This window comes from Trichosurus vulpecula, chromosome 5 (genome assembly GCF_011100635.1).
Source record: "Trichosurus vulpecula isolate mTriVul1 chromosome 5, mTriVul1.pri, whole genome shotgun sequence".
In the NCBI taxonomy this organism is placed as follows: Eukaryota; Metazoa; Chordata; class Mammalia; order Diprotodontia; family Phalangeridae; genus Trichosurus; species Trichosurus vulpecula.
Genome location: NC_050577.1, coordinates 1,134,188 through 1,149,662, shown reverse-complemented (window position 1 = coordinate 1,149,662; position 15,475 = coordinate 1,134,188). Strand labels below are relative to the sequence as shown.

Genomic DNA, 15,475 nt, shown 5'->3' with positions numbered 1-15,475 from the left:
GCGTGGCGTGGCACAGCATGGCGTTGGCGCAGCATGGCGTGGTGCGGCACGGGTGAAGTTGTTCACATGTTCTTTGGTTCTCTCCTCTTTTCTCGCCCCGGCGCCCGTGCTCCTGACATCTGGCCTGTGGGGCTCTGACGCATCTCCATCTCTCCAGAGGGTTTCCGGAGACCCTCGCCCGTTTATCATCCACGTAGCAGAGTCCGCTTACAGGTTCGCCCTGGGCTCTGTTGCTGGAGGTCAGTCCTCAGCGAATGTTTACATTCTCCTTCTCCTCTTCCTCTCCTCCCTTCCCTTTGCCCCTCAAGTACCAGGAGGCAGAGCCAGGTGAGGAATGAGGCTCTGCCCGGCCGGACCCTGCCTCCCCCTTCTCCCCGCCCCCCCCCACCTTTGGGGTTTGTCCAGGACAGACGCCGGGGACTGTCTAGATTTTTTCTTTTCCCCTTCTTCCCCTCCCCCTCCCCCTGCCCCTTTCCTTCTTCTTGGACCCCCGTTTATCTCTGTTCCATTGCAGCTGTGGGAGCTACTGCAGTCTACCCAATTGACCTGGTGAAGACACGGATGCAGAACCAGCGGTCCACAGGGTCTTTGGTGGGAGAGCTGATGTACAAAAACAGCTTTGATTGTTTTAAGAAAGTGCTGCGCTACGAAGGCTTCTTTGGACTATACAGAGGTCAGTGGCCGTGTCTTGGGGTCCTGGGCATGAGGGTGCGTGCTCCAGGTTCTCTTCTAGACTCAAGACCCTGCCCCCTGCCCGGCCCCAGCCCTCATCCTGATCTATCATGCTTGCGGGGCCTCTGGCTGCATCTCTGTGCCCGTCTGCTCCTCCTCTACTCCCGGCCGTCCCTCCAGGCCCCAGTTCCAAGGCCGTATTTGAGCCGCTCCCTCCCTCCTTAGAAGCATTCAGCTCGAGTCTCTCCTGTCTGTGCATATCCCTGGATTCCGGAGTGAGCTTTGGCTCCGGAGGAATCCACCATCTTTTTGTCTCAGTGAGCTCTCGATGCCTCCCCTGCGGGATGTCCAGCCGTGGGAGGAGGGGGCGCCCCACATGTAATGGAGCTGTAGAAGAGTGGAGGTTGCTCAGAGGGTGCCAGCGTACCCCAGCCACAGGCTGTCCTCGGAGGCCTGGTAGGACCTTCGATACTTCACTTGACCGCTCCTCTGTCGGAGGTTGGCAAAGAGCTTTGCACAGCATCCCTCGTGTGATCTGCTACCAGCCCCGGAAGGGAGGGAGGTGCTATCCGCATCCTTGTTAATGGATGGGCGACACGCCCAGGGACACACAATTGGTCAGGGTCTGAGGCAGATTTGAACCTAGGGCTTCTTGATGTGGCTGGACTTGACAGCCTCCGAGAAGGTGCAGCTTTGAATCTGTGGGCCCTGGGATCGGCCCCAGAAGGACCTTCCCTTCTTTGCCTCCCCGTGGTGGACATGAGGTGGTTGGAAGGCCTGGCCTGGAGCTCCAGGGGCTCTCTCTGTTGTTTTGAGGGCCCTTGAGTCTTCTGTCCCTCCCTGGCTCAGTCACGGCTGGATGGGGCCTACGAGGCACACCACGCTGCTCTGAGGTCCATCTCTCAGAATCCACAGGGCTCCTCCTCGGGCCGAAGCACAGGGGATGCCCCTTTCTTAGGGGCTTTGCCCAGCTCTCCCTGCTGTGTTGGCTGACAGCAGTGTAGGACCTGCCTGGGCAGGCCCCACCTTAGCTTCTTCCTCACCTGGCATCAGTAAGCATTTATTAAGTATTTGCTGAGTGCCAGGCCCTGGGCTAAGTGCTGGGTGCATAAAGAAAGGCACGACAGATGCTGCCCTCAGGAAGTTCACGGTCTAATGAGGAGACAACATGCCAATGACCAGACAAACCAGATCCATGCAGGGTCAATTGGCAATAGCCAAGGAAAGGCACTGAAATTAAGGAGGGGCTGGGTGAGAAAGGCTTCCTGGAGAAGGATTTGGGGAGGTCAGGAGTCCTTGGGAGAGCATTCCAAACATGGAGGACACTGGGGATAATGCCTGCAGCCGGGAGGTGGACCAGCCAGGAGGCACATGGTGGGCAGTAAGGTGGTGGCAGGGGCACACTAGGTGGTGGATGTGGTGGCCACCAAGGAGCTGCTGGAGTTTATTTGGCTGGGGTGTGGTGATGTGGTCAGACCTGGGCTTTAGGAAAATCACTTTGGTAGCTGAAGGGAGGATGGACTAGGCTGGGGAAGGACTGGAGGCAGACAGACCCCCCCTGGCAGCTGTGTGTGTGAGGGGACAAGGGTCTGCACCAGTGTGGGGCAGGGTCAGAGGAGGTGGGGCGCATTGGAGAGAGATGCCTGCAAGCAGAAACCCAAGAGAGATGTGTCGAAGGGGACATGAAAGCTGCACTGGAAGGGAAACCTGCATTGGAGGGAAGACCCGTGAGAGCTGCGTTGGAGGGGAGAGCCGCACCAGAGGGGAGACCCAAGAGAGACGCGTTGAAGGGGACACGAAAGCTGCACTGGAAGGGAAACCCGCGTCAGAGGGAAGATCTGTGAGAGCTACATTGGAGGGGAGAGCTGCACCAGAGGGGAGACCCGAGAGAGACACGTCGAAGGGGACACGAAAGCCGCACTGGAAGGGAAACCTGCGTCGGAAGGAAGATCTGTGAGAGCTGCATTGGGGGGGAGAGCCCCACCGGAGAGAAGACCCATGAGAGACTTGTTGGAGGGGAGACCCGCAAGAGGCATGTTAGAGGGGAGAGCCATGCTGGAGGGGAGAGCTGTGAGAGGCATGTTGGAGGGGAGACCCAACAGAGGTGTTCCATAAGCATGGGACTTGGTGCCAGGTTGGGTTTGGCCGATGGGTGAGTGAGGAATCCGGGTGCAGGGGGTGGTGTTGCTCTTCACAGTAATAGGAAGGGAAAGGTTTAGGGGCACAGAGGAGGAGTTTAGTTTTGACACGTCAAGCTTCCAGTGTCTCCAGTCATCACTATCCCCATCTGATTAGCACACTCTCCCCATCAGGGTCGGCATATTCCCCTGTGTCTGTTTCTGAACAGCAGGCCTGGGGCACCCACCCTCCCACGTTCCCATGCTCAGACACAGATGCTGTCAGGATCAGCTGGCCTTGTCTCAGAATGACCCTCCTTCATCTCCTGTCCTGACCTGGCCTCTCCTTGGCCCTTCTTTCCGAGGCCTTCAGGCTTGAGTGACCCTCAAGGGCCCTTGGCCAGTCACTGTGCCCACTTCCCTGGCTCACAAGACCGTGTCAGGAAGGCCCAGGTAACCTCAGAGGCGTGGCTGTCCATGCCCTTGGTTTCAGCTTCTCGAAGCACCATCAGGAACCTTGGTGGTCTTCATTTTTCAAGCCAATCCCTGACTGCAGCATGGCATGGCCCCCCTGAAGGTCCCTGCTTGGGCTTGCCTCTCCTGCCCCCTGCTGCCCCTGGCTTTCACCTGGAAGGGCCACATTCTCGCTTTGTGGAGCCCTTTCCTCTCAAAACAAGGCAACCGTTCATCGGGGAACCCCCTCCCCCTCTTCCAGGGGCTTTTGATCTTTTCTCCTTCTTATCTCATAGAAGGTCACTGACCCCGGTGATTGACGGTGGTGCCTCTCCAGGCGGGGCACTGCCTTGGAGTCAGAATCCCCAGAGGAGCTGCCTGCTTGTGCTCACCTCATCCCTGAACAGAAGGGCTTCCCTGGAACCAAGTTCCCTCCCCCACTTCTCCCAGTTTGGAGTCCGACTCACAGCGTTGGCACCTCCCAACATACTCTCCTCCCTGCCTGCTCCACCGCTGGCTTCTTCTGGCCCTGACCACATCAGTCAGTCAGGCGTCAATTCAGCACTTACTCTTTGCACTGTCACTCAGAAAGGCAAATGCCCGATCCCTGCCCTCCAGGAGCTCCCCTCCTACTGAAAACACCCAGGGCCATGGGCAGGAGAGAAGCGGGGATGCTGAGCCACCATGCTCCTGTCTCTCTCTCCCCTGCACGCTAACCACCTGATGACCAGCTCTCCCGAGAGGCCTCAAGTTGGAGAAGATTCCTGCTAGGAAACTCCATTCTGAAGAGAAAGGAGAAGCTGGGACTGGCCCCCCGACCCCACTCATTAGAGGCTTGTCCTGATTTCTCAAATGGCATTTTGTCAGCTTGCCCCTTGTTTATGTCAGCTCTGAGAATCCTGGCATCAGCCACTTGAGGGTCCAGCCTTTAAGTGCCAGGCACCATGCTCTCCCGGGGGCAGGGTGCCAGTGGGCTGCAGGGTCTCCGAACTCCTGGGGGATGCGTCTCCCCAGACAGTTTGGCAGACACCCCCCTGCTCTGCGGATAGAGGGAGCCCCACGGCAGGGACCATGTGTGTCTAACTGAGCTCTCAAAAACAATCGTTTGTCAGTGAGTTGGGGCTTGGTCCCTAAAAGGAGCCTTTTTGCTGAGGAGCAGGCCTGGTGCTTGGGCAGACGAAGCTTCCTGTGTTCCCAGAACAAAATGACTTTGGTATAAATCCCCACAGTGTCCCAGCACTCCAGGACGCACTCATTCTGATCTCTCAGCTCTCTGATTCCTTTCATCCTGGGAGAGGCAGTGGCCAGCCTGGACTCAGCCAGAGGATGCCTGTGCCTCCCTCCCTCCTGACCTGCCCTTGTGGACAGGCCTGAGTCACTAGAGAATGTGGAGATGACAATGCCCCCTTTTATCTTATGAAAGCTTTCCGAGCTTTAAAGATAATTGGCCAAGATGAAGAGAGGAGTGGAAAGGGCCTCCTTTCTCTTAGGGTCTGTTTGCTTGGTCTGGGGCCTGGGCCTGGGGACCAGCCTGTTTGAATCATTTTAGGAAGTGAAGCTCCGAGGCTGCCTCTGGGGGCTGCAGGGAGGGGACCCCGAAGGAGAAGGGGGCTGCCCCACCACACCAGCCAAGTGGCCAGTAACTCAAGTGATGGCTACTCCCCTGGCCCTCCTGGGGTTCCAGGCAGCAGAGGGGTATGAGGCGCAGCCCCCTAAAAAGCCTGCTTGTGAGAGAGAAGAGACACAGTGTTTGTGGAAGGACACTGGCACTGTCGTGCACTCGGGTGCACTCTGTGATGGGAATCCAGATGAAAGTCACATCTTTGCAGTGGGTGGCTGGCTCATTGTGAACCAGAAGGAAGCTGGAAAGGGACGTCCCTCTGACAGTAGAGCTGAACACAAGGAGAGCAGCTGGGGTCTCCTCTCTTCTCCAAACGTCTTTGTTCCCTCCTTCCTCCCATGGTGTCTCCTATTCACCGCCAGCCTGCCTGCCCTCAAAAGTGAGCTCCAAGAGGACTGCGAATGGGTCATGTCTGCTTTTGCTGGGGGCCTGTTGTAGGCCAGGCCTGAGGATATGAAGATGGGCCTGCCCCAAGGCCAGACTCGCCCAGTTCTGCTCGTGGCCCTTCCTGCATTCCCTGACCACTGTAGTGGTTTGGCCTTCCATGAAAGCAGGGCTGGTGTCTTGCGCATAGTTGGTGCCCAGCCACCCAGCCCTGGGGTTATTGGTGCCTTTTCTCATTTCCTAGTGACCAGCTCCCATCAAGCAGAAAAAGCCAGCATGATGGCCATGTCTGTCATGCCCCCATCCTCAGTGGTCTGAAGTCCTTTGGTTTTGTGTTCTTAGGAGTTCCTGTGGTCGCTGTTCTCCTGGTTCTGCCTCAGCTCACACAGCTCTTGCCAGGCTTGGCTGGATCTTTGGTCTTCATTTTCTTCTTCAAGACAACAGAACTCCGTTTTCTGCCTTGATTATTCCATCATTGCTCATTTGGGCACTCCCTTTTTTTCCTTTTGGTTCATTGCTGTTAACAAAAAGTGCAGTGATCATTTTTTAAATATGTTCAGCCTTTAGTCTCCTTGAGGCACATGCCTAGTAATGGTATTGCAGGGTCAAAGGGTATGTACAGCTTAATGACGTTGTACCAACAGTGTATTAATTGGCTTGTCTTCCCCCAACCCCCGCTGACAGTTTTTATTTTTGTCCTTTGTGGTTTCACCAGACTGATGGATTTCAGGTGGAAAATCTGAATTTTCTTGGTTTCATTTCTCTTATCATTCAAGATTTGGAGTATTCTTTCACGCCATCATTGATGGCTTCAGTTTCATCTTTGGGGAGCTGCCCCTGTGGCAGTCTTCTTTTGTGATCTCAGGTCCTGGTCCAAGATCATTGCTAGAAGTATTTCTCCCAGGTAAATTCATCCCTTCTGGCTCTAGTTGTATTGACTTTCTTCATGCAAAAACTGTTCAATTACGTGTATCTAAAACTGGCCATTTCATTATAGGATCTAGAGCGGGAAGGTGCCTCAGGCATGGAGTGACTTGCCCATGGTCACAAAAGTGAAGTGTTGAAATAGGATTCGAACTCAGGTTCTCTGACTGTACCCCACTATTTATGTGATCGGGTGATCACCCCTATCTCGTGTTTAGTTTAAATGTCACCTCTACAAATAAAACTGTCCCCATTTGCTGATAACATGATGGGTTTACTTGGAAAATCCTAAGGCTAATTGAGACAGTTAAAAACTTTTGGCAAACTTTCAGGCTACAAAATAAACCCTTAAAAATCAACATTTCTATAATAATAAGAAAATGCGAGAATCCAAACTAGAAAGGGAAATGTCCTTCCGAATAACTACAGAGTGTATCAAGTATCTGAGAGTCAGCCTTCCGAAGTGGTACACACGCATGGATTCAGTCCCAAAGGGCTCCGTAAAGAGCAGGCTGACAACTGCAGGGATATTTGGTGCTCATGGCTGGGCTGGGCCAATATAATGAAAATGACAGCGCTACCAAAGTTAATTTACACTTTTAATGTCATACCAATGAAGTTATCAAAGGGAAGCTTTATAGAACTTGATAAGATAATAAGATTCATTTGGAAAAACAAAAGATCTAGAATATTAGGGGCATTATAAAAAGAAGTAGGGATAAAGGGGGAATAGCATCTCACATCTCAGACTGTATGATAAAGCAGCACTTGTCAAAATCATTTGGTATGTTAAAAACAGCAGAGTAACAGTCATCCAGACAATCTGGTCCTGACTAAGAAGCGGGTTGGTGGACGGAGCAGATTAGACACACAACTGCAGAAGTAAATGAGTCCAGTGACCTAGTGTTTAGCGAACCCAAAGATCCAAACTGTCGGGACAAGACGTCCCTGTTTGACCAAGACTATTGGGAAAGTGGAAACGCAGTCTGGCAGAAACTGGGCTTCGACCAGCACTTTATACCACACTCCACAATACATTCTGAACGTTTACACGATATTAACGGTTGATTAATCAATATTAATGATTAGACTATTGAAAGTCTTTTTGTAGCTATGGGTAGGAGATGTATTCTTAACCAAACAATCTGGTCCTGACTAAGAAGCGGGTTGATGGATGGAGCAGATTAGACACACAATTGCAGAAGTAAACAAGTCCAGTGACCTAGTGTTTAGCGAACCCAAAGATCCAAACTGTCGGGACAAGACGTCCCTGTTTGACCAAGACTATTGGGAAAGTGGAAACGCAGTCTGGCAGAAACTGGGCTTCGACCAGCACTTTATACCACACTCCACAATACATTCTGAACGTTTACACGATATTAATGGTTAATTAATCAATATTAACAATTAGACTGTTGAAAGTTTTCTTGTAGCTATGGGTGGGAGATGTATTCTTAACCAAACAAGGGTTAGAGATGGTTACAAAAGAGAAAATAATTAACTTGGATTACATGAAACTGAAAAGCTTTTGCGCAGACAACATTAATGAACCTAGGATAAGTCGGGAAGCAGTCAAATGGGGAAAATCTTTCCCTCTAATAAGGGTTTAGCAGAGAAGATACATAAACAGTGAAATACATGTGGCTAGTCAAAGGATGTGAACAAACTTTTCCAAAAGAGACGTGCGCAGCATTTGTTCTCAGTCACGTGAAGGAATGCTCCAGATCAGCCGTGTCAAACACAAATGAAAACAGGGACCCATAAGCTGTATGTAAGGGTCCCTGTATAGGGGCTGCAAAATTGACTTAGGAACCACATGGCAATATGCATTTTGCTGTTTTTATTTATTTTTGAGAAATGTTTTCCAAATACATTTTAATTTGCGTAGGGCTACTCCCAGGAGTGTTATGGGCCACATATTGACACCTCTGCTCCAAGTTGTTAATAAGAGAACTACAAATCCAAACAACCCTGAGGTTTTACCTTACACCCTACCAATTGACAAGGATGACAGAAGATTGCAGTGGTCAGTGTTGGAGGATCTGTGGGAAGATGGGCGTACCGGTACATGGTTGGTGGAGTAGTAAGTTGGTACAACCATTTTGGAAAACTTTTGAATTGTGCAGTAAAGTAACTAAAATGCCCATACCCTTTGACCCAGAGATTCCATTACTGGGCCTGAGGTATGTTCCAGGAGACCACTGGTAAAAAAAAAGAAAGGCCCTGCGCACACCAGAACTAGCTCTGGCATTGAGTGCACGTGGCTTAATCCAGGGGAGGCACAGAAATGTCATGGAAAGTGTCTGAGCCCTAAGAACTGAGGTGGTGTTTTAACAGCCCAGCTAGCAGCTTCGGTGGGGGCGTAAGATCCCTCCCCCACAGCCGGCACCCAGGAGGCTGCGGGGAAAGCACAGGTTCTTTTTATCTGCTTAAACAAGGAAAGCACGGTGAAGGGGGTGACCAGCTTACTTTAATCCAGCATTCATTTAGCATACAGACAACATTCGTTTAGTTCAAGGGAAAACACCAGCATTTAGTTAGTTCAGGGGAGCATACAGACAAGCATCAGCAGACAGACCACATACAGATTCATTGACTTACTTCAGGGGAAAAAACCAGCACCCTGAGGTTCAAAACATTCATTTAGTTCAGGGGAAAAACAAACCAGCACCCCGAACCTCAAAACCAAAATACAAACAAATTACACATATCAACAGACAGACCCAATACAATTCATAGTTACCAACATCTGGGCTCAGCCCGAGAGCAAGAGCTGGCCCAGAGTCACGCTTGCTTGCCGCTGCTCCCACACCAACCGGAAAAGGAAAGAGAGAGCTTCAAGCTGTCCTCTCCCCTCTTATAGGGTTTTTGACATCATCAAGTGCTGCCTGAATGACCAGGGCCGATTGGTTCTTGACTTGGCCCCTCCCCCTAGCGTAGACCAGGTTCTGGAGCTAACACCTCCCCTCAGCCAGCCCCATGACTCATCACCCAGGAAGTTGTCTGCTTCCTGGAATGCTCTTTGGGCTTCCTGCCCCGGAAGAGCAAGCCACAGTGTCCAGAGGCTCAATGAGGTAAGCTGAGTCATTCAAAGAAAACAAAGGCCATTCTGGTTACAGGTGGGTGAGAAAGGCTCTGTAGGAACTGGCACTGAGCTAAGAAATGGAGAGAATGGGGGCGTAGCAGAGAGGAATAATGCTCCGAAGAAGGGGCGGGACCTGTCCCTGGCGAGGGAGGTGGGAGGTCCGTGCCTCTTGCCCGTTACCCGTTGTAGACTTTTCCCAGCAGCTGTGCCGGTGTTTTTAAATTTTTTTTATTTTTTGTTGAGTACTATTTGTCATATAGAATACAGGCTTGCTCTCCTGCGAGGTGGAGGGGAAGAAGACCGGGGAACGCCATGGCAATGCCAGAAACCAGACATCAGCCAAAGCGCATCTTTAAAAAGCAGGCTTTTCCCTCTTTCCTTAGTCGTATAAGACACTGTCTTGCATTCGTGCCCGTGTGCCTGTATTTATGTGTAGTTCTGTGTCTGTGTGCATCCTTTTCTGTCCAGAGCATGTACCTGTTTGGAGCTGATCCCAGGCGTGTGGTGTGAGATTTTGGTCTGACCCTATTTTCTGCCAAACCACTCCCTCGTTTTCCCACAGCCTCCGTGCAGTTGAGATTCTGCTTTGTTTGGTGCTTCTGGGGTCTTGATTACCTGACTCTGGGCTGATTAGCTTTTGAGTTTTTTTGTTTGTTTGACCAATACCAAACAGCCTTGATGGTGACCTTCGAGCCTAAGATCTGGTGTCTGCAGCGCTCAGAGGCTAGTTTAGCAGCCTTCTCTTTTGTTAGGGATGACAGAAGGGTGAAAAATTCTTAGTTGGTTCATTGCGTCTTCCAGGACAGTGGTGGTAGAACTGAAAGTGGAAACTGAGGCCCACGGAGCCTCAGGGACTGGCCCATGATGACACACTTGGCAGGTAGCGAGACCCAGAGTTTGAACCCAGGCCCTTTGTCCCCGAAGGCTGAGACCTAGTGGATTCCTTTACCTCTCGGGGGGCAGTCTGTGTGAGGCGGCTTCCACGCAGGAGGGCAGTGAGCAGCTGGAACCATTCCTGCCCTCTACCTGGGGTGCGCTTTCTTTCTCAATGTGCCCATGCTCTTTGGCCTGCAGGTCTGTTGCCGCAGTTGTTGGGAGTCGCCCCAGAGAAGGCCATCAAGCTCACGGTGAGTGTGCGGGACACTGGTGGGGCCCCCTCCATCCCTCTGTGTGTGTTCACCCAGGGATGCTGCTGGGGCTCACTGCTCAGGGTCTCCGCCGTCTTGTCTTTCAGGTCAATGATTTTGTCCGCGACAAGTTTGAGCGCAAAGACGGCTCCATCCCCTTGGCAGCAGAAATCCTCGCTGGTGGCTGTGTGAGTACTCGTGTGGGCTCCGGCGGATCCTCCTTCCCCTTGTATTTATGCAACTATGGCAGCCTGTGCCGTAGGACAGCACCAGCCCCTCCTGCTGGAGACCGGTAAACACCCTGGCCTTGCCTGCTGCGTCCATCCCGTGTCTGCTCTGTCTCTGCTTGGCTGCCTCAGACCTGGGGTCATTCTGCACGTGCTCTTGCTCTGGTCCACCTTGGCCTCCCCTCTGAGCACCGGGCAGGGTGGTTGGCATGTCCTGGCTCACTCCACAGTGTGTCCCAGGTGGCTCTGAGGTTCCCAACCCCATCCGTTTTGTTGTTGCTGGCCAGCTCTGCTGAGAGATGAGGGTATCCTGCCAAAGCCACGGGGCATCTCCTTTAGAGATGAGGTTGTCCCCCTACAGGGCGGAGGCTGGGGGTGTAGGCACAGCTCCCGGGTGCATGGTCAGCGCAGGTTTGGAGGAGATGCAGCCCCTTATCTGTCCCCCTTCAGTCATGGGTGATTTCATTGAGGCAGGAAGGTGGCAGATTTAGTGTTCAGTTACTCTTCTGAGAGGGGATGGGCCTGGCTCCTGCTTGACCTCTCACAGCGTTTGATCATGACCTGTCACAGTTCTCCAGAGACGTCTGGGGAAAAGAGGGTGCCTTTAGTGTGCTGAAAGGAGAGGCAGCTGGTGGGGAGCCATCCACCCTCCAGCCGCTCGGAGGGATCTTGGCTGAGGCAATGCCACTCTTCTCAAGGGAGCTCTCAGGGCACTGCCAGCATGAATACAAGGCGAGGTTCTCTTGGTCTTTAAGGTAGAAAATTAATTAGGAGAATCTGCGCCAAGTTTTGGCCATGAATGTGTCCTAAGAGTGATTTTCCTTTTATGAAGGAGTTAGAAGCCAGTCCCTCCCAGAGCGCTGGCTGCCATCCTCAGGTTCCGTCATACTGGGCCATCATTTCTGGTGCAGGTTTCTCAGATCGTGGCCCTAGTCCGGGGGGAGAAAAGTGGCACTGAGGCATCCCTTCCTGTGCCTAGGTATCCCCCAGCCTTGGGAGCTAGCCACCCTTCACTGTAGGGGAGAGACCAGTCTGGGTTGACGGGAGTCAAGCCCACTCTTTAAAAGGCCTGATTCTGTCCCAGTTGCACTTTTAATGGAGGCTGGCCACCACCTCTGCCTGGCCTCTGCGTAGGGCACCTGACCCCCCGTGCCACATATTGCAGTAGGCATCACAGCGACTACAGGCAGGTGCTGCTGACCCCCATTTTATGGGGGATCGTTGAGGAAACCAAGCAGAAGGGTGTGGTTCACACGACAGCACCTACTGTGTGCCAGGCACTTCACAAGCACCCTGGCAGGGAGGTACTGTGTCCCCATTTGACAGGCGAGGCAAACAGGTTAAGCCACTTGCCCAGGATCACAGAGCGAATAAGCGTCTGGGGCAAGATTCTCACTCGGGTTTTCCTGTGCCCACGTCCACTGTGCCCCTGCATCGTGGCAGAGGCTTTGCATCTCTTTCTCATGATCCAGATGCCAGGACAGGCCCCCATTACTTTGGGCAGACACAGGAGCCTGATGGAGCTGTCCTTTCCCGGGTGTGGGGCCGTCCCAGACCTGTACAAACCGAGGCCCACATTGTGGTGCTGAAGCAGGAGTTTTCACTTCCCACGGTCTGTCTTCTGCAGAAGGCCTCAAGCCTTCCCTGGCTCCCCATCTCCCCATAGAGTTAACAGTGCTGGCGTCGGAGGCCTTGGGATTCCCAGGAGAGACCCCGAAACAGACCAGGTTGGCATGGTGGCCGGGTTGTGACCTTTTTTGGTTTAACCCAGGCTTTTCTCAGTAACCACTTTTTGCCCCCACTTTGAATTTGTAAGAAGACCATCCACGGTGGAAAACCAGATCCCCCTTTGTTTTTCCTTGAATGTACCACAAACTGTGCATCCTCTGATTTTGAAATGTCTGATTTGGGATTAATCAGAACAAATTGGGGAGGAAATCTGCACGTTGGCCCACAGGCCTTGGGGGTGAGAGGGCTGACATGGAGGCCTCTCTGCCCCTGAGAGTCTGCCTGCAGAGCCCACACACCCCACTCTGGGTCACATAGATGGAGGACTCTTTCTTTAGGCTGAACTCATGGTGAATTTCTATGAGGTCTTTGCTCCTGTGACATGGAAAATTACTGGGATTTATAATGGGTGATAATGAGGCTTTAGGAAATTAAATTCCGTCTTGGCTGAATTTTAGGACTGATGAGGGCTTGTTTTCTTAAATCTTTATAGGCGGGTGGTAGCTTAATGAGAACCTGACGTTTTGAGTTTACTGCTGCCATCTTGAGCGCTTTTGTATTGGGGAGCTTCTCAGCCCAGCACGGGCTGGTGCCTTTCTTCCCCTCTTCCCCCTGTATCCCAGCCCTCCTCAGGCTTGACCTAGAGAATGTCAGAAGCCCAGTGAGGAAACCTGGTGGCCCTCAAGGGAGTCCTTTCAGATGTCCAGGGAGAGAGAGCCCCTCCTGTAGCCTCTCCTATGTGGCCTGGGCTTCTTCAGAGTTTATTTGGAGCTCACTACCTGCCATCGGTGAGGGGTATCTACTCCACCTCTGGGTGACGCTGGAGGGTGGTAGAGGTGCTGGAGCCTTCAGGGACACAGCCACCTAGATTTCCCCAACCCCATCAGCACTCCCGTGGTCTCCACACTCTCCTCTGACTTCTCTTCAGCCAGCATTTATTAAATACCTATTGTGTGCCAAGCACTGTGCTAAGTCCTGAACATGCCAAGAAAGGGAAGCCAGCCTCTGCCTTCAAGCAACTCACAGTCTCATGGGGGAGACAACAGGCATTCAGCTGGGTCCAGATGAGCTATGTGCCAGACACACTGGACAAAACCGTATCCTTAAAATGGGTTGGTGAAAAACCATAGATCATAATTCGCATATATGTAAATGAAGCCATAATGCTTTGTAGGACACAGTCCTCCCTCTTGAAGCTGTTTCTCCATGTCCATGTCACTCAAGCCTTTAAACTGTTCCCACACCATCAGGGTGTCGCTCCCCATTGCTGATGGAGATCGGACCTCCCATCTATACCACGCTCCCTGTCCAGGTCAGTCCTTCACATACACACATTAGCAGCAGCTGTCCAGACAGAGTCGTGCAGGGACCGAGATGTCCTCCTCTACAAGTCCTCCTCTCCTGCATACTTTGACCTTGTCAGTCTCCTCCTTTGTGTCCCTCTCATTACTGAACATCCCTGTTTATCATCCTTGCAGAAGAGCCCCTTCCTAACGGGAGTCAGTCAGTGTTCTGAAGCGGACATTTTTGTTACCTAGCACGGTTGGTCCTCTCTGCCCCGGTCCAGCTTGGGGCTGAGATGGTGTGGTGTCTGGAGATACATCAAGAGCCTCTCAGTGTTTGGGATGCAACACTTAGTCTTGGACACCTTCCAGGCTCGCCGGTGGGATCTCCTCGCCATGTGTTACCAGCTCCAGGAAAACTCATTTTACTTGTGTGTTCACAGCACGTTCTGAGTGCTTCCTCAAGGCCTGGGCACTGTGGAATCTTTGTGGACCATACAGGGAGGGCTACCCAAGTCTTATCCAGATCGGAGGCTGCCTCTGAGAGCAGCTGGGGATCAGGGTTGGGACTGAGGATGAATAAGAACATGCCCTCCTGCCACATGGAGAGCTGGTGCGGTCCTGCTACAGAATATACTTGGGATACTCTGTACTTTTGTTTCTTTAAAAGCAGGAGCAGAATCTAAATGCAGACTCATGGAATTTTAGCATTGGAAAGGACGCATTTCGTAAGTGTAGAAACTGAGGCCCACACTGTCAGTGACTGGGCTAAGGGCACACACCACATAAGGGATAGGCTTGGGCCCAGACCCTTGGTCCTCCCTCACCCAGGACCCCTTCCTTGTCCCAGCCTTGTCTTCGTGCTTTCTTCATCCCCCCTTGGCTATTCAAGCCCAAATTAGCCCCCTGGTTGTCGAGTCAGTTCACAAGGGATTGATAGGATGTGGAAAGTGGAGAATGGTGGCGTCCCACTTTCCTCACAGCTCAGATACCTGAAATGTGGAAGGGTCTGTGAGTCATTAAGTGGTACCACAAGGAGCAGTCAGAATAGACTTGTGCAGTGCCCAGAGCCAGAGCCTTAACATGTTTGACAGATCCCTCCCTTAATTGCTTTACTAACATCAATCAGGCCGGCTCTGCTTGGGTTTCTTGGCCAAACTCGTGGCGAGAGTGTGTAGACTGTGAGACTGTCGGTGAGATGTGACTGGTGCTGGCAGCCGCAAGGCCCCACACTGGTGCCTGGCGCATCGCTTCCTTCCTCAGGATGGACAGGAAGCCTTCTCCTGGGGCACAAGGCCCTTGGGGCTTCCTCCTTGGGTCAGTGATCAGTCCTTCTCCTCGCTCTGGGTGCCAGGCTTTGGGCCTGCTTCAGCCACTGAATGTGGCCACAGCATCTCCCTCACCTTCTCAAGAGAGGGCTGGCCAGACTTTGGATGTTCCACATCAGCTGTCTCCCACCCAGGCCCCTGCCCTCTGGCTATCATCTTCCTGGTGTGTCCCCTGCCCCTCAAGAGGAGGAGCCTTAGTTTGCGTAGAAGCTGGCTCTGCATACTTCCCTTGCGGGGCCCCCTTCTCCCACTCCCACAAAGGCCCTGTGATGGGCCTTTGCATGCCTGGCACAGAGAGTGACTCCCATTCGTTGTCATCAGTCACCAGGGATTGGCCACACTTGAGCATTCACCCCAAGGATCAAATTTCACGTTTTATCTAGTTACGTCATAATTTGCACAGTAATTACGTATTGGGGTTTTAGTTTTTAAGAATTAGTCCTATTCCATAACTTCCTATTCATCTCTTTTTGACATGTGCAAGGACACATTTCAGAATGTCAGTGTGCAATTAGATATTCTTGGC

The 15,475-nt window shown here is 52.3% G+C and overlaps 1 protein-coding gene across 1 annotated transcript in view; it reads left to right on the top strand.

The window, feature by feature from the left end:
- SLC25A13 (solute carrier family 25 member 13) overlaps positions 1–15,475 on the top strand; it is a 105,672-nt gene that overhangs the window by 67,460 nt on the left and 22,737 nt on the right. The window contains exons 10-13 of the mRNA XM_036759762.1: positions 158–239; positions 515–673; positions 10,331–10,383; positions 10,491–10,571. Of these exons, the coding sequence (XP_036615657.1) occupies positions 158–239; positions 515–673; positions 10,331–10,383; positions 10,491–10,571 (375 nt within the window). The remainder of the gene's footprint in view (positions 1–157; positions 240–514; positions 674–10,330; positions 10,384–10,490; positions 10,572–15,475) is intronic.